The following is a 22,375-nucleotide window of genomic DNA, read 5'->3' on the forward strand; positions in this document are numbered from 1 at the left end:
TCCCTTTTCTCTACATCCTTGCCAACACCTGATATTTCTTGTCTTTTCGATCATAGCCGTTCTATATATGAAGTGATATCTCTTTGTAGTTTTGATTAGCATTTTCCTGATGATTAGTGATATGGAGCACCTTTTCATGTACCTGTTGGCCATCTGGATGTTTTCTTTGGGAAAATGTTTTTTCAGATCATCTGCCCAGTTTTTAATTGGATCGTTTATTTATTTATTTATTTTTTGCTAAGTTGCATGAGGTCTTTGTATATTTTGGATACTAGTCCTTTACCAGATATATGATTTGTAAATACATTCTCCCAATCAGTAAGCTGTCTTTTCATTTTGTTGCTGGTTTACTTTGCTGTGCAGAAGCTTTTTATATTGATATAGTCCCAGTTGTTTATTTTTGCTTTTGCTGATTTTGCTTTTGCTGTTAAATCCAAAAATCATCACAAAGATCAATGTCAAGGAGCCTTTTTCTATCCTTCTTCTAGGAGTTCTATAGTGTCAAGTCTTACATTCAAGTCTTTAATCCATTTTGACTTAATTTTTGTGTGTGGTAAAAGACAGTGGTCCATTTTCATTTTTTTTTTTTTTTTTTAGCATATGGCTATCTAGTTTTCCCAGCACCATTTATTAGTGTTTTTTTCCCCCTATTATATATTCTTAGCTTATTTGCCATAAATTTGTTCTTTATCAAGATTGCTTTGGCTATTTGGGGTCTTTTTTTGGTTCCAAGTTTGTGGAAAATGCCACTGAAATATTGATAGGGATTGATTCAATATTAATTGAGTCTGTAGATTGCTTTGGGTAGTGTGGACATTATTATAATGTTAATTCTTCCAATCCATGAGTATAGAATGTTTTTCCATTTATTTTTGTCTTCAATTTATTCTGATGTTTTAATTGCCTTCTGTGTACAAGTCTTTCACCCCCTTGGTTAAGTTTACTTCTAGTTTTATTTTTTATTTTTATTTTTTTTGCTTTTTAGGACCGCACCTGAGGCATATGGAAGTTTTCAGGCTAGGGGTCGAATCAGAGCTACAGCTGCCGGCCTTTGCCACAGCCACAACAATTCGAGATCCAAGCCACATCTGCAGCTACACGGCAACTCAGGGCAACGCCAGATCACCTACCCACTGAGAAAGGTGCATCCTCATGGATCAAACCTGCATCCTCAATGGATACTAGTTGGATTATTTTCCCCTGTGCCATGATGAGAACTCCCTACTTCTAGGTTTTTAATTCTTTTGAATACAATTACAAATGGGATTGTTTTATTAGAAACTCAAGTGATTTCTATACATAGGAATTTTCTGCTTTTTGGAAGTTTGCTTTATGCTGCTTTGCTTTTACAAGAGACATACATTAACACCTTTTTTTGCTAACTGAAAGAAATCCAAAGAGGATTTTTGCTTTTATAAGTAAAAGGGAAAAGGGAAAACAGTGTTCAGTGTTTTTTTGTTTTGTTTTGGTTGCTGTTGTTTTTGCAGCAAGATGACAAAGGTAGCATGAACCCTCAGCAGTTAACAGTGGTACAGCCAAGCTCGTTCCCAACAAACTGTACTCAGCATCTCATCATCAAGCCACGATATCTTTGAACTGTATCTTTACCACATCTGTGCTTTATCACAATTTATTCTGTGCTTTGCCACAATTTATTCTGTGAATTTGTTAGCAAGATGTGGCCTAAGATAACTGTTTTTTCATTTTTGTCATGCCAGCTTATGAAAGACATCACAGAGCAGTGAGGGAAATGAATTGATTTTATATCCTGCAACTTTGCTGAATTCGTTTATTAGTTCTAACAGTTATTTGATGACGTCTTTAGGATTTTCTATATGTAATATCATGCCATCTACAAATAGTGACAGTTTTACACTTTCCCTTCTAATTTAGATTCTTTTAATTTCTTTTTCTTGCCTAACTGAATAAAAGTGGTGAGAGTGGGTATCCTTATCTTGTTCCTGATCTTTAAGGAAAAGCTTTCAGCTTTTCACCTTTGAGTTTGATGTTAGCTGTGAACTTATCATATATGACCTTTATTATGTTGAGGTACATTCCTCGACATCCTTGTTGAGACTTTAATCATAAGTAGATTTTGACTCTTGTCAAGTGTCTTTTCTGCCTTTATTGAGATGGTTATATGATCTTTATTCTCCATTATGTTAATGTGATCTATCACACTGATTGTTTTGTGGAAACTAAACCCTCCTTTCATACCTGGAATGAATCCCATTGGTTCATGGTGAATAATCTTTTTAATGAAATGTCGAATTAAGGTCACTAATATTTTCTTGTGGATTGTTGCATTTATGTTCACCAGGGACATCGACAATTTTCTTTTCTTTTAGTGTTACTGTCTGGTTTTGGTATCAAGGTAATGCTGGCCTCATAAAATGAGTTCAGAAGTGTTCCCATTTCTTTTCTTTTCTTTCTTTTTTTTTTTTGGTAATAGTTTGAGAAGGATTGATAGTAAATGGTGGTAAAATTTGGAAGGTTTCACCAGGGAAAATTTCTGGTCCTAGTGTTTTCTTTGTTGGGAGGTTTTTAATTATTTATTCAATCTCCTTATTATTGGCCTATTCAGATCTTCCATTTCTTTGTGATTCAGTCTTGGAAATTTATGTTTCTAGAAATTTATTCATTTCTTCTAGGTTGTCCAACTTGGTGTATAATTGTTCATAATTTCTGATCCTTTGCATTTGTATGGTATCAATTTCACCTCTGATTTAATCTATTTGAACCTCTCTTTTTTTCTTTAGACAAAAGTTTGCCAATTTTTGTTTACCTTTTCAAAAAACTAGCTCTTAGTTTCACTGATTTTTTCTATTATTTTTCTCATATTTCATTTATTTCTGTTTTGATCTTTGTTATTTCTTCCTTTCTGCTAACTTTGGGCTTAGTTTGTTCTTTTTCTAGTTGATAGAGTTGGGTTCTTTATTTGAGATCTTCTCTTTTTTAAAATATAGGCATATATTGCTATAACACATCCCTCTTAGGACTGCCTTTACAGCATTTTATAGGTTTCATTATGTTGTGTTTCCATTTTTTCCCCAAGGTATTTTTTGATTTCTCTTTTGATTTCTTCTTTATACATAGATAGTTCAGGAATGAGTTGTTTAATTGCTCCATATTTGTGTATTTCAATTTTTCCTCTTTGTATTGATTTCTAGTTTAATACCATTGTGGTTGAAAGATCCTTGCTATGATTTCTATCTTCTTAAATTTGCCAAGACTTTTGCCCCACATTTTCCTCTTGTTTTTCTTTCTTGATGATCTATCCATTGTTGTAAATGGAGTTTTGAATTCCCTACTAATATTATATTGTCTATTTCTCCCTTCAGATTTGTTTCTATTTCCTTAATATATTTAGGTGAACCAATGTCGGGCAGATATATATTTATATTTCTTATATCTTCTTGAGGAATTGACCACTTTATCATTATATAATGAATTTGTCTCTTGGTACCATTTTTTGGCTAAAGTCTGTTATTTCTGATATAAGTAAATCTACCTTTGCTTGCTTTTGTTTTCCATTTGCATGGAATATCTCTTTTTCATCCCTTTACTTTGAGCCTATGTGTGTCTTTAAAGCTCAATGTGCCTCAAAGGCAGCATGTGGTTGAGTCTTTTTTTTTTTTTTTTAAGTTCATCCAGCCACTCTATGTCCTTTGATTGGCTAATTGAATCCATTTACATGAAGAGTAATTACTGATAGATAAAGACTTAACTAATGTCATCTTATTGTTTTCTAGCTGTTTTCTGTTTCCTATTTCTTCCTCTCTTGAAACCTTCTTTTGTGAATTAAGGATTTTCCACATGGTATGCCTTAATTCCTTTCTCTTTATTCTTTGTGAATCTACTGTAGGTTTTTGCTTCATGATTGCCATGAGGTTTACACAAAACATTTTATAGGTATAATAGTCTATTTATGCTGATTACCTCAATCAAAAACTCCACCCTTTTACTCTTCCTTTTTATGTTATTTAAGATACAATTTACCTCTATTTATATTGCTTACTCATTAACAACTTATTTTAGCTATATTTTTTCCATTTTTTAAAAAAAATCATTTTTATGTTTTAATTGTAATCAATTGCTATTTCCCCAATACATTTTTTTTCCTACTGTACAGCATGGTGACCCAGTTACACATACATGTACACATACTTTTTTCCCACATTGCCATCCTCCATCATAAGTGACTAGACATAGTCCCCAGGGCTACAATAGCAGGATCTCATTGCTTATCCATTCCAATGGCAATAGTTTGCATCTATTAACCCCAATGTCCCAGTCCATCCCACTCCTTCCCCCTTCCCCTTGGCAACCATAAGTCTATTCTTCAAGTCCATGGTTTTCTTTTCTGTGGAAAAGTTCATTTGTGCCATATGTTAGATTCCAGTTGTAAGTGATATCATGTAGTATTTGTCTTTCTCTTTCTGACTCACTTCACTCAGTATGAGAGTCTCTAGTTCCATCCATGTTGCTGCAAATGGCATTAGTTTATTCTTTTTATGCTGAGCAGTATTCCATTGTGTGTATATATATATACCACATCTTCCTAATTCAGTCATCTGTCAATGGACATTTGGGTTGTTTCCATGTCTTGGTTTGTGTGAATAGTGCTGCAATGAACATGCAAATGCATGTGTCTTTTTCAAGGAAGGTTTTGTCCAGATATATGCCCAAGAATGGGATTGCTGGGGTCATATGGTAGTTCTACATTTAGTTTTCTGAGGTTCTCCATACTGTTTTCCATAGTGGTTGTACCAGCTTACATTCCCACCAACAGTGCAGGAGGGCTCCCTTTTCTCCACATCCTCTCCACCATTTGTTATTTGCGGACTTATTAATGATGGCCATTCTGACTGGTGTGAAGTAATATCTCATGGTAGTTTTGATCTGCATTTCTCTAATAATCAGTGATGTTGAGCATTTTTTCGTGTGCTTAAGCTATAGTTATTTTTAATACTCTTTTCCTTCAACCTTTATATAAGAATTAAGTGGTTAACACTCCACCATATTACAGTATTAGAGTATTCTAACTTTGACTATATGTTTTACCTGGGATTACACATTGAAAAATGTGTATATATATGAAAATATATGCATGTTACCAATTAATATCCTTTCATTTCACCTTGAAGAACTCCTTTCAGAATTTCTTGTAAGGAAGGTTTAGTGGTGGTGAGATCTTTCACCTTTTGTTTGTCTGGGAAAGTCTTTATCCCTTCTTTGTTTCTGAAAGACAGTTTTGCCAGGTATTCTTGATTAGCATTTCTTTTAGTTCAGTACTTTGAATGTATGATCTCACTCTCCTGGCTTTTGCTGAGAAATATACTGATAACTGCATGAGGGTTCCCTTGTAAGTTACCAGCTTTTTATCTCTTGTTGCCTTTGAGATTCTCGCTTTGTCTTTGAATTTTGACAGTTTTATTACACTGTATTCTGGAGAGGATCTCTTTAAAAGTCGAGTTTATTTGATGACCTATGAGCTTCATGAACTTGAATAGCCACATCTTCCCCCAGATTTGGGAAGTTCCCAGTCAATATTTCTTTAAACATACTTTCTGCTCTCTTCTCCCTCCCTTCTTCTGGAACTCCAATAGATGACATGGGCTTTTACACTCTTTTCCTTTTTTCTTCTTTGTCCACCTCTGACTGGATAATTTCAAAGTTCCTGTCTCCTATCAGATTCTTCTTCTGCTTGATGCACTCTCCTGGTGATGCTCTCTGTTGAATTTTTTCATTTCATTCATATTCTTTAGCTCTAAAATCTTCATTTAGTTCTTTTTAAAAATTTTCTCTTTGTTAAACTTCTCATTTTGTTCATGTATCGTTTCCTTTTTCTATTGTCTTTCTCTGCTTTTTTTTTTTTGTAGCTTATCAAGTTTCCTTTAAAGAGATATTTTGAGTTCTATTAGGTAAATTACAGATTTTCAGGTCTTTGAGTTCAGTTACTGAAAAATTATTATGATCCTTTGGTGGTAATTTGTTACCTTGATTTTTCATGTTCTTTGAAGTTTTGCATTGCTGTCTTCCTCTTTTAAAGTGGCAGTCAGTCCTCCAATCTTTACTACCTCCCACTTCAATGTGACCAAACTCATATTTTTTGCTACAACAGCATGATGGGACTTCTTTGCAAACATGGACTTCCACAAAGGCTCTTTTATCCATGAATGATTATCTAAGACAGTGCTTTCCAGGAGCTCCTGGCCAAGGCTGAGAGAGGCAGAAGTCAGTTCCCAGGCCACTGCAGGGTCTTCAGCTGGGACTGAGGCCTGTGTGTCTATTTTCTGAAGCATAGGTGGGTGAGACTCCTCCTTGATCCCTTGGTGGATGATGCTGAGCCCCACGTTTGTCTGTGGGTGGAGAGTAAACTTTTGTTGTTGAGTAGGAGACAAAACGAGGGACATATTTTGCCACTATGATGCTGATATCATTGTATGATTTCAGAATATTCAAGAAGGAACGAAATTAAGAGAACCAATGTCAGGGCCCTAGCATATATATATATATATAAAGTTAAAATGTAGAATTGAGGGAGATTTAGATAAGGGATAGAGATTAGGGTACAAAGCCGTCAATAAGAAGAGAGAGCAATTAAATAAAATTTACATCATGTGGTGACCTATCAATTGATGACTGTGTCAGCTAGGGAGATGGTGAGTGTCCAGTGCTGTTGAATATTTAGTGGAGTAATGCTCAGCAGGAAATCACTTTATTCTTGAAACAAATATGATGATCAAATATTTGTCACTTGACCATTATCAGTTTAGTATCAACTATTATAGACAGTAGAATTCACAGAGAAAAGCTATTCAATTATAAATATAGCTTAATTTAAACTGGTTTTGTTGTGGCTATTTTTCACAGTGACATACACTTATGCAAACATTTACTTACTTAACAAACATGCATTAAGGACAAAGTATTGTGCAAGTACTATAAAGTATACAAAATATATTTCCCACGGTTTTTGCAATCAAGAAATTAGTTTAAAGAGTTAAAATCCTGAGTACTGCCAAACTTTCACGTCTCAGGGCTAATGATGAAGTCAACATCTATTAAGCCACTATGTACATTGTCTAGTTTCAATACAGTTGAAACTACTGGACGAACCAAGATGATAATACTTTCAAGAGCTAGGATAAAGCAGTGAATATCAAATGGATGGTATATACCGTGAATGTAATGGGACGTCAAGGAAGGAAGGATCACCAGGAGCTTCAGAGAGGGTGAGAGATTTGAGCTGAGCCTAGAATCGGAGTTGGATGTAGAAGGCAAACAGAAGGGAGGTAGAAGTATGACACATCAGCTAGAATGACTGACGTGTGTTTGGCCAAAAATGAATGAACCATTTAGAATATAATACAAGCTTTGTATCATGGATGTTTGACATAAAAGGTAGTTTATAACTCGATTGTGTAGTATCTTAAATATTAGGTTAAGGAATTTGAAATTTACAGAGCCTCTAAAAATTTTATTGATACTATGAAAATGATGTTTTAGGTAGAATAGGTTAGAGGAGTATAAAATAAGAGAAGGGATATCACTGCAATCAACCAAAATAATCCATAGATTAATTAACAGAATATAGCATCAAATTTTGACAATAATAAAAGTAATAGAAAACTAAAAATATTTGTTGATGAGGAGTATTAGAATGAATTAAAGTAGAGAAAATATAAATACGTTTTTAATCAGGGGTTACTTTGAGGATGGTACAGTACTGTTTTGAAATAAATAGTTCACAGTGAGAGTTGGTTTCAGTGAAAAGAAGAGGACAATAACTTAGAATTGTTGAGTTTAAAGAGATGGCAAGATAGCAAAGCATAATGCCCATCAGGAAGTTGGAAATATGTAAATTGAGTTTAGAGAAATATTAAAAGTAGAGATAAAAATTTAGGAGTAAGTCACATAATATTTGAAGACTCAAGACTGAGTAAAATATCTTAGGAAATTAGTTTGAAGATTTATATCCTTCAGTACTGTAAAATCTTCACATTTAAGGGCTAAAGATGAAGTCAACAACTATTAAGCCACTATGTACATTATCTAGTTTAAATTTCCAAGAGCTAAGGAAGCCTTGGGAAGAGATTTTGAGAATGTACAGACAGTGAAGTTTCATGGAAAGCCTGAGAACAGAAAAGTTCAAGAAAGAAGAATTAGCTGAAGATGGTGGCTGTTGCAAAGAGATCAATTAACATTATCATGCCAGTTATCATAGGCTTATAGAACAATTTATGGTTGGTTTCATTAAGAAATAATTGGTAATCTTTGAGGGTTAATGTTTCTTTGGTTAAAAATATCATGAAACACAATAAAATATCTGTCTGGGCTGGGTATCCTTCACTAGTCTTTCTTTGCTTTGCATCTTATTCTTTGAACAGGAGATCAATGTCATGCTGGGTCAATTCTGAAAGAACAACTTTTTATTCATGGAATACAAGCCAAATACAATTGATGGGCTAATTATTATTAGAAAATCACCCTTTATCAAGAAATTGACATTTATTTAGGTAAAGTGCATCTAGGGTGGGGTAATGACAAATTTCTTCTAAAAATCTAGATTTTAAAAAATTGAAAAGAATTGGGATAGACAGAAAACTTAGCCAAGTTAGTTTAAAAGGATGCACAAGTTTGATGGGCCAGGATAACAGAGTAGATAGACCCAGAGCTCAACTACTCTCATGGGTGTACCAAAATTCCAGCTATTTACATAACAACCATTGATTAAAAAGACTGGAACCAGAGTTCCTGCTGTGGCACAGCAGTTAAGAATCCAAATGCTGCAGAGCTGCAGGTTCAAGTCCTAGCCCAGCGCAGTGGGCTGAAGGATCTGGTGTTGCTGCAGCTGTGGTATAGGTTCAGGTCACAGCTGTGGCTCAGATTCAATCCCTGGCCCGGGAACTTCCACATGCCATGGGTGTAGCCATAAAAAATAAAAATTAAAAAAAAAAAAAAGACCTGAACCTACCAGAAAAGATCTACAACCACAACAGAACAGGCAGGAGGGAGGAGTCACTGTATAGTCTAGTCCCATACCCCTTGGTGAGTGACCCACAAACAGGAGAATAATTAAAACTGCAGGAGTTCTCCCAAAGGAGTGAGAGGTCTAAGCCCCACACTGGGCACTCTAGCCTGCAGGTCCTGCACCAGGAAGACAAACCCATAAAATGCCTGGCTTTGAAGGCCTGTAGGGCTTACTTTTGGGAGTCCCAGAGGGCTGGGGGAACAGAAATTCTTTGCCTAAAAAGGTGCACACAAAATCTCACATGCTTTGGGACTCAGATCAGAGGCAGTAATTTGAAATGAGCCTGGCTCAGATCTACCTAAGGACTCAGAGAGTCTCCTGGAGAAGCAAGAGGCAACTGCAGCTCACCCTGATGAGCTGATGACAGATACTGAGTGCCTGATGACAGACACTGGGGAGCTTATTCTACCATGTGGACAACTAGCTGGTTAGTGCCATTTTGGAATCCTCCCTCTAACTTATTAGTCTCAGGATCCAACCCTGTCCCTGCCCAACAGCCTTCAGGCATCAGTAATGGGATGTCTCAGGCCAAGCAACTAACTAGGAGGGAACAAAGCAGCAGACAGGCTGTCTTATGTCCCCCGAGCCCACAGTCACCCAGGGACATGGCCCTGCCCACCAGAGGGCCCAGGAACTGGCTCTACACAGCAGTGGGCATGAACCAGCCAAAACTCTTTGGTCAGCACCTGTTCTGGGACCAGCTGGGCTCTAGCCTTGCCCACTAACAGGCTAATACAAGCTTCAGGACCCCATACCCAAGTGTTTTGGGAATCTTCGCCCTCATTTCTCCAAACCAGCAATCTGACATCAGCTCTGGGATTCCTGGGCCCTACAACCAGACTCTAGAACCCAGCTCTGCCTGCCAGTAGTCCGGCAGTGACCAGCAGCCTCTGCATAAGGCAGGGTCTTGGAACCAACTGGACCAGGGACCAACCAGGCCTACCAGATTGCTCAAAGCAGTCATCCCCCCACAAGAGAAGGACCAACACAGCCGACATAGGAGGCACCCCTAGAGCATATAGCTAAAAGGGGAGTGTGCTGCTGGGATGCACAGGACATCCATAAAAGGCCACTTCTCTAAGATCAGTAAACATAACCAACCTACCAGCTACACAAATAAAAATGAGGCAATAGAGGAGCATGTTCCAAAAGAAGGATTAAAATAAAACCCCAGAAGAAGAACTAAGTGACGCAGAAGAACACTACCTGAGAAAGAACTCAGGGTAATAATTGCACAGATGATCAAAGAAACCTGGAAAAGAATGGTTGCAGAGTGAGAAGTTGGACGTTTTTAAAAGGATACATAGAACGTTGTTCTTTCTTTTTTTTTTTAGAACGTTGTTTCTATATGACAAATATTGCCACCATCTGTGATTTATTTTCACAACCCTCTATTGTTACCTTCACCAAGTCTATGTGTTATTTCCTGTACTTCCGTGAGCACCGCAATTCATTTAGTGCTAAGGACAGAACTCCCATTGCATGCAGAGTACCATTTATGGGGTAAGCTCCCATGAGAAATGTTTCTCAAAGTGTGGTCCATGAACACTTGTGTCAAGAACCTTCTGTAATACTCATATGTGGGAGCAGAAGAGAAGAAAACAAGTCTGGAAGTGAAAGAGAAGAGGAATCCACGAGAGTAGGAGATGCCTGTAAAACGCAGGTGCAGAAATCCTAACCCACACTTACAGAATCAGAGTCACTGGGAGGTGCATCCAGGGGTGTGGATTTTAAAAACAGGAACCCCCAGGAGTTCCCTTGTCACTCAGCAGGTTAAGAACCCAGTGTTTTCACTGCTGTGGCTCTGGTTACAGCTGTGGCATGGGTTTGATCCCTGGCCCAGCAATTTATGCATGCCTCGGGCATAGCCCCCAAAAATTAAAAAAAAAATTTAAAAATAAAAGGTAAAAATAAGAACTGCCAGATGACACATACATATTAAAATACATCATAAAATTTTAAAATAAAAAATAAAATGTAATAAAATTTGTGTGTGTGTGTCTGTGTATGTGTGTTTAGCCTGGGTTCTTGTTGTGTTTGACTACTTCTCTCTCTTGCTAATTTTCATAAAGTAACCATTTTCTGCCATTTTGTGTTTTATGAAAGATTAAACCCCACTCCATTTGAGATGTATCCTGCTTTCCCTGACATGGTTTGTGCCTTATTTGAAATGACTTATTATTTGTTACAGAGTAAAAGACCCTCATAGTGTGAACATACTCAGTTTCAGAAGAGTCTGGCATCGCTACTGATTACTTTCAGAACCTTCTGGAATGCTTCTTATTCTGGAGCAGGTAGAAGAAAAGAGTTTAGAAATGACACAAAACTAGAGGAATCCGTGAAACCAGGAGAGACATTGTAATGTAGAGAGAGACATCACAGAAATCAATGGAAGAGAGCATTGTAAAATGGTTACATGGGAAAGTGCTAGAAAGATTTCAAAATATATTTCAAATCCAAATGACTTTCTATGTTTCTCTGTCATATAAACTGAAGTATTATTTTAAAAAAAAATCTTGGCTAAGCTTCTAAATAACTGCATTACATTGTCAGTCTCTGTTCACTATGATAAATCATATTGTGCTGCTTTGAAAGGAAAAAAATTTAGCAATTTTGTTTTAGCTCGTGAATTCACAGGAGGGAAGTAATTCTTAGAGCACAGCTTCAAAGATTTAATATAAGATAAACAATTCTTTTCATCAAACTTACTATTAAATAGAACTGCAGGCAGAATAATTCATTTTAATATTAAAATAAAAGCAAGCACAACTTCTTTAGTCTGATTACTCAAGCATGTGAAGATACTAAAGACTGAAAAAGTAAATAACAATTAGCTAAAACTTAAAATAAGCAAAGAAAATGTTGAAAATTTATAGATTTTTCTGTCATTTACATTACAATGTTATCTCTGACTTCAGATAAGCAGAAGAAATAAAATATTTTTAAAAAGCTGTGAAAAATGCAGTGTGAGAACTTTGTTATGATTTAGGAAGGTGAAAAGATCTTAGTTCTTAGTTGTCCACATTAGAAGAAATTTAACATTTTTTCATTTAACAATTCATTGAGTATCTACTATATACTTAAACTTGCTTTAGCCCTCGGGCAACAGAGAAAAAAATAAAGTAGGAAAGGAAGTTTGGAAGTGCCAACCAACAAGTGTGGTTTTGTGTTCTATATATGGGTGTCAGAGAGGACCTCATGGAAAAGGTGATAGTAAAAATACATGTGAGATTCAACCATGGAAAATTTGAGGCGTGGGCTTGGTAAAGAGCATTCCAGATAAACTGAGTAGTAGGTTCAAATGTCCTGGGCCAGAAACATGCTGGCCAAATAAAAGGCACAGGAAAAAAACATACCACTGAAGCTGGAGTGGAGGGAGGTGAAGAGTCTGTGGCTGGAGACATCAAGGGGCCAGTACTTAGTTTTCACTGTAAGTGATATGAGACTCCTTCCCCAGAAGGATATGAGAGAGGAATGACAGGATCTGACTTCTATTCTCAAAGGAATATTGTGGATGCTATGGTAGGAAGAGATGAAAAAGAAATAAGGGCAGAAGCAGGGTGATCTGTTAAGAGGCTACAGGAATAATTCAAGTGAGAGATGATGGCAGCTTAGACCAATGGTGGTAGCAGCAGAGGTGAAACATGGTGGGATTCTGGATTTATTTTGAAAGTTGAGCTAACAGATTTTGCTGATAAATCGGATGTAGTTTGTGAGAGAAGTCAAAAGGACGCTAAGGACTTTAACCCAAGCAACTAGTGGATGATGTGCTATTAGGAGGTAAGACAGGCTGCCAAAGGAGCAGGTTTAGGGGGGCAGTAATCAGAAGTTTGATTTGATATATATTGAATTTCCTTCTTTTCCTTTTTTTCTTTTCTTTTTTATGGCCGTACTGTGCCACATGGAAGCTCCTGGGCTAGGGATGGATTTGGAGCTGCAGATACAGCCTATGCAACAGCCACAGCAACACCAGATCTGAGCAGCATCTGCAACCTATGTCACACTAGGCCCTTAACTCACTGAGTAAGGCCAGGGATCGAACCTGCATCCTCACAGAGACAGAGACAATCTGGGTCTTTAACCCACTGAGCCACAACGGGAATTCTCCTACCGAATTTCTACTAGAGTTGTTGAATAATCAGTTGTAGATATAATTCTGGATTTTAGGGAGACTTTCAAGTTAGAATCATAAATATGGAAGACAAAGACATGTAAGTGGTACTTAAAGCCACAAGCCTAGAAATTAAAAAAGAAGAGATCCAGGAATGAATGTTGGGGCAATGGTAAGAGACTGGGGAGAAGAGAAGAACCAGCAGGAGGCCTGACTTCATTATTAACATCTTTCTGAGGGCATTGGCAATGTACAGGCTCTAGCGGCCCTAAGTGGTTTTTAAGTGTTTGTGGGATTCATCTGCTCATTTTCTATTTACCCATACCTTGATCTAAATCTTAAACTCTTGGTCTTACTTACTCCCTGCCTTAATCCTGCATCACATTTGTGTAGAATATACTTACTGGTAGTGTAACTTCATCTGAATGTAAAATGCATTTTTGAAAACTGCCAAAAGTAATTTGGGGACTTATCTGGTTAATAAAATGGGTGACCAAGTTGGTTAATACTGCTTTTGATCAAATATCAGGCATGACTACTGAGTAATATCAACAAGTTTACTGTGTGGCTTATATGCCAGATCTAAAAGGAATGTCAACACACATGTTCTAAAATATTTCGAGCAAAGAAATTAATGAAATAAATATACAGTTTCCAAGAGGGCTATTTTCAGCTAACAATTATATATCATACACATAGGTAAGTTCTGTTAATTGATTAACACTACTTCTTAATAGTCTTATTATTTTATCATGTATATTTATATAGATGCTTAAAGTCCATGAACATGCAATTTTGCTGTAAATAATATCTAACTGAATCTTCATTTCCCAGCCTAAGAATTTCATAAATAACTGTTTTTCTCATTTAATATGATTAACTTATCAAAAACAATTGAATATAGTTATTTTAGTGAGTAAAATTCTACAAAAACACATTTAATAATATTTGCCCAGCTCTTATAAAAACTGCTGATTTGTGAAACCACAGATTTACAAACAAACATCCTTAGATATCTGGCTAATACTTAATTTGTAAAGGATGCATCCCCTGAAAATTATGCCAAACATTTATTCAGTGAACAAATACTGATTAAGTTCCAGTGTGTTCCAGATGCAGGTCATGCTAAGAAAAGTTTGCTTCTTTAAGTCCTTTCAAGTGCATCCTGAGAGGTATGCATGAAGGAGAGAGCCCAAGTAGTGCTTCTAACTTTCTCCCAGTGGAGTCTCCTGGGGAGCTTCGCCATGTGAAGGACCTGTTTTGCTGGTTTAGTAGAAGACCAGAGAAGCTGGTGAAGCTCAGCGTTACTCTTGCCTATTTATTGCACCCAGATTAAGACCTTTAGTCAATTACCCTGTGACACAGACAGTCCTTCTCTTACTTATGACACAACCCAATTGCCATCCTTGCCTCTGACTTGACCCACCTTCAGGGAGAGTGGGTGTAGCAGAGAGAGAAGCTTTTACATTTCCTTAGAAGCTAACCACTATTGTTATTCTGCATTCTGGGGATGATGGATGGGGTCTCTGTCATCAAAAAATTACTACTTTTTGAGGGAAAAGAAATATCCTTGAGCAATTACATCAGAATGTGGTAACTGTTCTAGTGGCATCAACTCAGGGTACTCAGTGGGAATCTGTGGAAAAACACGAAGAGTTCCTGGCTTCACAGAGAAGATGCTGGCACTATTCAGAGATGAGTCAATCCTCCACAGAGCTCAGCATGATGAGATAGAGGTAAATTCCTGGGATCTAGCTCTTTTTCTTTTGGCTTTTAATACTCTAGCTATTCCTGCCTTTTCAAAGGTCTTTCACTGGCTTTGTCCTAATGCTTCATTTCAAATAAAATCCAATTTTCACTCTACGACTTTCCCATTGAAATATTTTATAGCCTTTCCTGCTAAGGATCACAGTCATACCGAGGCAGAACATGGTAATTGGCTCATTGTTCCTCAGTTAAACTTGGTGGCTGGCCCCATTCCTCTCACTAATGTTGACATTAAGTGCTTAAAGGAAGAAAGTGATTTCTAAATGTAGGTTTATATGTTTCTTATTAGATAAGATAAACTCACAATGTTTTTCATGTGCTTCACAAGTATGGTCAGCTTCGCATCCTCATAGGATATGACTAGCTGGACCTTAGGTTTCTTGTCAGGAAACTTCTCACCTGATAAAAAAGGAGAGTTTCAGTGAATTAAACTGGATCACAAGATAAACTGAATATGTAAAGGCTAAAACAGGACCAATGAATAACATGCGAAGGAAACATTCTTCAGATCACGCTGAAACCATAATACTCTCCAGGAAACTGTGTTGATGAAGATGGGACTTGTGACTAATCTTTCTGAACCAATTCTATCTCCTCAGATTTTGTGTTTTGTGTTGATTGATACCATTAAATAATACCTGATTATTTAAGCTTAAAACCTCAGTGTCATTTTTGGCTCCAATTTTCTCCTCAATGTTCAGGACAATGAGCTTGTTTTTCGTTTTTTTTTTTTTTTTTTTTTTAAGGGCTGCACTCATGGCATATGGAGGTTCCCAGGCTAGGGGTCCAATCGGAGCTACAGCTGCCAGCCTATACCACAGTCTCAGCAACACAGGATCTGAGCCACATCTGTGACCTACACCACAGCTCATGGCAATGCTGGATCCTTAACCCACTGAGCGAGGCCAGGGATCGAACCGTCAACCTCATGGTTACTAGTTGGATTCCTTTCTGCTGCGCCACAATGGTAACTCCTGAGCTTAGGTTTTTGAGGGCATAGAGATCGAAAGTGTTGGTTTTAGAAGTCCATGAGTCTTGGGTGCAGGTTCCAGCGCTATACTTAAGACTGTATCATCATGACTAAGTTAATCGACTTCTGTAAAACGGAGGTAATAGACATCTACTTTAGGATAGTTGAGATGATTAACTGATAAAATTCAAAAGTTCTCACAATGTAATATCTCCATAAATGTTTGTAATTACTCCATATGTTTACACTCATCTCTTCCTTTCTAGTTCCACTGCACCCAGTACAGATGTGTGACTCTGTACTACACAGAGTCTGAACTACTAGAACTTTCTCTTCCCCTCCCCCAGAACCCAAAAGTGTTTTACACAATTACCAGTATAATCTTCCTAGGGCAACTTGTATAAAATTACTCTTTCAATCAAAATACAGTTCATAGCTTTCCATTGCTTATGAAAAAAAAAAAAAAAAAAAACCACCAAAAAACAAAAACCTGAATCTCTCAGCTTCATTGCTTTCACATTAAATCTGTTTATTTCCCATTATTATTATTTCATACCATAGTCTGTACGTTCAGTTCTATAAACACACTCTGCTATTTCCTTCCAGTCATTGCTCATATTACTCCCTTTATTTGAAGTGCTCTCTTCCAAGTTGAATTTTTACCTTTCTCTACAGCCTAATTAAAATGCAAAATAGTTTCTGTGGTCACTTCCCTCTGAACTCCCCTAGCTCAGCCCTTATCACTTAATATTTATATCATCATTATTACCATACATGTCTCAATTTTCTTAGTGGATTATACTCTCCCTTAGGTCTAATTTTCCCCCTATATCCCCAAGAGATATATAAATCAGTGCTTGCTCCATAATGTTGCACTAAATACTTATTTCATGACAGAAGTAACTTCAATTTTTCTTTCAAGTTACATCATTCCAATATTAAAATGAGGGCTTTAGTTTTTTTAATTAAAAATTTCCGGTTTATAGCCCAAGGATTAAGCATAATTCACAGTCTTCTATTATTTCCCTTGGTAATCTCTGGTTCTGTATTCTCTGCGGGAATTCAGAAAGAAGAAATATATTATTAACAAGGAATTTGGCAATGTTTTGTTGTGGGCTCATTGGGGTTCAGGTTGTTTTCTGATAGTCAGTCTTAGGTCTCTAATCCTAACATTTGAAAATTAAATCTGAGGAGTTCCCATTGTGGCTCAGCAGGTTAAGAACCCCATACAGCGTCCATTAGGATGCGGGTTTGATCCTTGGCCACCCTCAGTGGGTTAAAGATCTAGTGTTGCCACAAGCTACAGCGTAGGGCGTAGGTAGCAGATGCAGCTTGGATCCTGTGCTGCTATGACTGTGGTGTAGGCAGGCAGCTCTGTCTCTGATTCGACTCCTAAGCCTGGGAACTTCCATATAGCCCAGGTACTGCTATAAAAAAGACAAAGAAAAAAGAAAAAAAAAGAAAACTAAACATGAGGAGTATGTTTCCTCTCCCAAAGCCTTTTACATGTTTATTAGAATAGTTCATACATTGTAAATAGGTAACATTAATTAATTTTATTGTTAATGTGGATTATTGACATTGAAAAAATTAAAATTGACATTGATTCTTAAAACTGAAATGTAAATATAATAAAAAATTTCCTCCTTAAAATATCTTTCCATAAAATAACTCAATCATGAATGAGTGACATTGTGACTTGGAGATAACTATGAGATAATTCTGACTATAGTACTTGGGTAAATTACATTTCATAATTTAAAAAATGTAGTTGAACTTTTGGTATGAGCATGCTAAAAATGCTGATACTTTCTGATGCACAGTGAATATTGTTTTTGAATTATAAAATGAAAGGATTATTAATTAGAAACAATGTTTAATTAGAGGAGCATTAATTCAAAGATAGGAAATTACTATAACTTAATGATTGAGTGTCTAAGTAGTAACCATACAACTGTTAACTGAATTGAACTGAACTGAATTGAATTGAAATGAACTGTTAATTGAACTGACCGAAGATTATATTCTATCCTAAACCTCTCATGCACGATCAGTAATCAGAACATGTCAGAGTTCAGACCCCACTGAAAATGAAGGCCACTAGGGAGTCTTAGTAGTCAATATGTGGTAACAGAGGTACTTAGTATTTCTAGAATTCTTATTGTGTGCCAAACATTGGGCTAAGAGCTTCATGTACATAAACTAAACCTTCACAGCAAATCTATAGTTTGTGTTACCTCCATTTTACACATGAGGAAACAGGCATTTGGTCCAAGCTTATGCAGACAATAAATGATACAGGATCAAACCATCTCCAAAGCCTGTGTTCTTAAATATCGTGATGTAAAGAGGCAACAAGGGGTCAATAACTTAAGGCTAGGAATTTAAATGAAGAACCCAGAGAGGGAGAATTTTGAGAATATTCATGTGGACAAGAAGATGCTAGAATATTTTGATTTTCTGCTTCAGTTTATTCTGGGGATTTGATCAGACTTTTTTTTTTTTTGTCTTTTTAGGGCCGTGCCAGCAGCATATGGAGGTTCCCAGGCTAGGGGTCCAATCTGAGCGATAGCTGCTGGCTTATGCCACAGCAACTAGAGATACGAGCCACGACAACCTACACCACAGCCTACACCATGGCCTACACCGCGGCTCACAGCAACACCAGATCCTTAAGCCACCCACATCCTCATGGATACTGGTCAGGTTCGTTAACTACTGAGCCATGATGAGAACTGATCATGCTTAATCTACCCATTTATACTAACCCTAAGAACTGTTAAAATATTACTGATCCAAAGACAGTGTTGAAACGCTTGAATATACAGCACTATAGCAGTTAATGCAGTGTTTATTATGCATAATGTGTCCATTAATGTTAAAAAATAGCATTTCAAAAGTTAACTTTCAGATGATAATATATTCGTTTCATTCAAAAATGAAAATTTACTTTAAAAGTACACAGTAAAAAGTCTTCCTCCCATTCCTAATAGCTATCCACCCAGTTCTCCCATTTCTATCTTACTAGTTTTCCTTGTATCCCTCCAGAGATATATATATTTCCAGAACTTCTCCATATCAGCAAATATGAATAAGAATTTTTATTCTTTCCCCTTTTCCCCAAAAGGAATATCATATTTACTATTCCATACAACGATCCTGGAGATACTTTCGTATCAATAATACAAAGCTTATTTTTAAATATACTTTCACATTATTCCATCCTGAGGAAATACCATAATTTAACAACTTTCCCATTGATGGACAAGTGAATTGTTTCTAATGTTTTCCAGCTGTTATGAACCATACTACAATGAATAACCTTATATGTGTATCATTTTGTACCTGTGCACAAATATCATAGGATAAATTTCAACAACAGAATTGCTGGGTCAAAGGATGTTAACATTGGAATTTTGGTAAACATTGCCAAATTGCCTTCCATGGAGGTAGTACCAATTTGCATTACCACCAGGTGTATATGGGTGCCTGTTGATTTGTAACCAAGCTTGTTAATTAAGCTTTTGAATTTTTGCTGATCTGATGAGTTTACATGGTATTGGGGTTGTTGTAATTTGCATTTTTCCTTATCAGTGATGTTGCAGATCTTTTCATTTGGTTAAGGGCCACTTATACTTTGGGGTTTTTTTATGGAATTTTTTTTGGGGTATTCTTTACATAATTTTCCATTTGGTCATTGGTCTTTTTCCTACTAATTTATAGGAGATGGTTACATGTTAACTAACAAGCTTTTGTCTGTGATAGATTGCAAATATTTCATTCATTTTGTCATTTATATTTGCTTTTTTGAACTCTACTAGAGTGTTTTATATTATGCAGAATTGTTACAGCTTCTGAATTTGTAGTCATAACTATGGCAGCTCATTCCAAGATTAAAAAGGGCTTTTCCATGTCTTCTTTGTCCTATATATGGTTTAATTATTTACATTTAAAATCTTTCTATTCATTTGGTATTTATTCTGGGATATGGTGTGAAGTATACTATGTCAACATCATTTACTGAGTTTTCTCTTACTGGTTTGGCAACCTATTAAATTCCTGGATATATTTACCTCTATTTATGGACATTCTGTTACGTCTCACCTATTCATCTTTTTATGCACTGATGCTACAGTGTTTTAATTATTGAGGCTTTGTAATGTGTTTTTATATCGGATAGGGCTAATTTCACCCCTTTGCCCTGCTTTTGCTGGGTTTTCATGACTTTTCTTTGTTTATGAACTGTAGAATTAGCTTATGTAGTTAAAAATAAATCTGCTGGAGACCAATCAAAATGGCGGAGTAAGAGGATGTGGAGCTCACCTTCCAGACACATCAAAAAAAAAAACCCTACATTAGGAGTTCCTGTCATGGCTCAGTGGTTAGTGAACCCAACTAGCATCCATGAGGATGTGGGTTCAATCCCTGGCTTTGCTCAGTGGGTTAAGGGTCCGGCATTGCCGTGAGCTGTGGTGTAGGGCACAGATTTGGCTCAGATCCCGCACTGCTGTGGTGCTGGCACAGGCTAGTGACTATAGTCCCAATTGGACCCCTAGCCTGGGAACCTCCATATGCAGTGGGTGTGGCCCTAAAAAGACAAAAAGACCAAAAAAAAAAAAAAAAAAAGCTACATGTGGAACAATTCTCACTGAAAACCAAATGGAAATTGGCAGAAGTACTCCTGTACAACCAAGGCTTTAAGAAAGATACAGATGTAATCAGGCAGAAAGAGAAGAAAAGTGATTGCCTTGGATCTTTGCCCCTGTGAATGCACTCAGAGAAAAAGGAAGAATCCCTGGCACACAAGGATTTTTCAACATTCACAAATCACTGTGATATACCACATTAACAAAAGGAAGGATAAAAAACACATGACCATCCTACTAGATGCAGAAAAAAATTTCACAAAATGCAACACTGATTCATGATAAAAACTCTCATCACAGTTGATAGAGCGGGAACATATCTCAACATTCTAAAGGCCATTTATGACAAACCCACAACCAACATCAGATTCAATGGTAAAAAGCTGAAGGCCTTTCTTCTAAAATTAGGAACAAGAAAAGGATGCCCACTCTCACCACTTCTATTTAACATCATGTCCTAAACACAGAAATCAGACAAGAAAAATAAATAAAAGACATCCAAATTGTAAGGAGAGAAGTATATTTGTCACTATTTGTAGATGATATGATACTTTGTATAGAAAACCCTAAAGTCTATACCCAAAAACCATAAGAATTAACAAATGAATCTCGCAAAGTTATAGTATACAAGGTTAATACGCAGAAATCTGTTGTTTTTTCATATACTAAGAATGAACTATCAGAAAGAAAAAGTAAAAAAAAAAATCCCATTTGAAATTGCATCAAAAAGAATGAAACACCTAGGAATAAAGTTAACCAGGAGGTGAAAGAACTATACTCTGAAAACTATAAAACTTTGATGAAGGAAATTGAAGATGACACAAAGAAATAGAAAGATATTCTGTGCGCTTGGGTTGGAAGAATTAATATTATTACAATGGCTGTACTCCCCAAAGCAATTTACAGATTTAATACAACCCCTATAAAAGCATCCATGATGTTTTTCACAGCACTAGAACAAACAATCCTAAAATTCATATGGAACCACAACAGACCCCAAATTGCTAAAGCAATCTTGAGCTAAAAGAACAAAACTGGAGGAATTATTTTCCCTAACTTCAGACTATACTGCTAAGCTATGATAATAAAAATAGCATGGTATAGGCACAAATACAGGCATATAGATCAATGGAACAGGACAAACAGCCCAGAAATAAACTCATGAACCTATGATCAATTAACCTACAAAGAAAGAGGAAAGAATGTACAATCAAAAAAGGACACTCTCTTTGATAAGCGGTGCTGGGATAACTGGACACATGTTAAAGAAGGAGAATAGAACATTTCCTTACACTATATAAAGAAATAAGCCCCGGATGGATTAAATACCTAAATGTAAGATGTGAAATAAAACATCTCCCAGAAGAGAACATAGGCAGAACACTCTTTGATATAAACTGTAGTAATATTTTTTGGATCCGTTTCCTAAGGCAAAAGAAATAAACAAATGAGACCTAATTAAACTTGAAATCTTTTGCACAGCAAAGAATGAAAAGGTAATCTACTAATTGGGAGAAAATATTTGCAAATGATATGACCAATAAGGGGTTAATATCCAAAAATATATAAACAGCTCATACAACTCAACATCAAAAAAAAAAAAAAAAAACTGATTAGAAAATGGACAGAAGGTCTGAATAGACATTTTTCCAAAGAAGACATACAGATGGTCATGGTGAATTATATTCCTTTAGTGTGCTGATGGATTATTTTGGTTAATATTTCATTTAGAATTTTCCACCGATATAGAAGGGAGATTAGCCTGTGATTACATTTTTTTTTTTCAGTCCGTAAAATCCTTGAAGATACTGGCATAAATATTTTACATGCTTTATAAAAATAAT

The 22,375-nt window shown here is 36.3% G+C and overlaps 1 protein-coding gene across 8 annotated transcripts in view; it reads right to left on the reverse strand.

Moving 5' to 3' along the window:
- The window catches only part of PIK3C2G (phosphatidylinositol-4-phosphate 3-kinase catalytic subunit type 2 gamma), a 374,898-nt gene that overhangs the window by 19,673 nt on the left and 332,850 nt on the right, over positions 1–22,375 (reverse strand). For all 8 annotated transcript variants that reach the window (XM_021092290.1, XM_021092292.1, XM_021092289.1 and 5 more), the window contains one exon: positions 15,220–15,314. In XM_021092290.1, coding sequence (XP_020947949.1) covers positions 15,220–15,314 — 95 coding nt within the window. The remainder of the gene's footprint in view (positions 1–15,219; positions 15,315–22,375) is intronic.

Source organism: Sus scrofa, chromosome 5, assembly GCF_000003025.6.
Source record: "Sus scrofa isolate TJ Tabasco breed Duroc chromosome 5, Sscrofa11.1, whole genome shotgun sequence".
Classification (NCBI taxonomy): Eukaryota; Metazoa; Chordata; class Mammalia; order Artiodactyla; family Suidae; genus Sus; species Sus scrofa.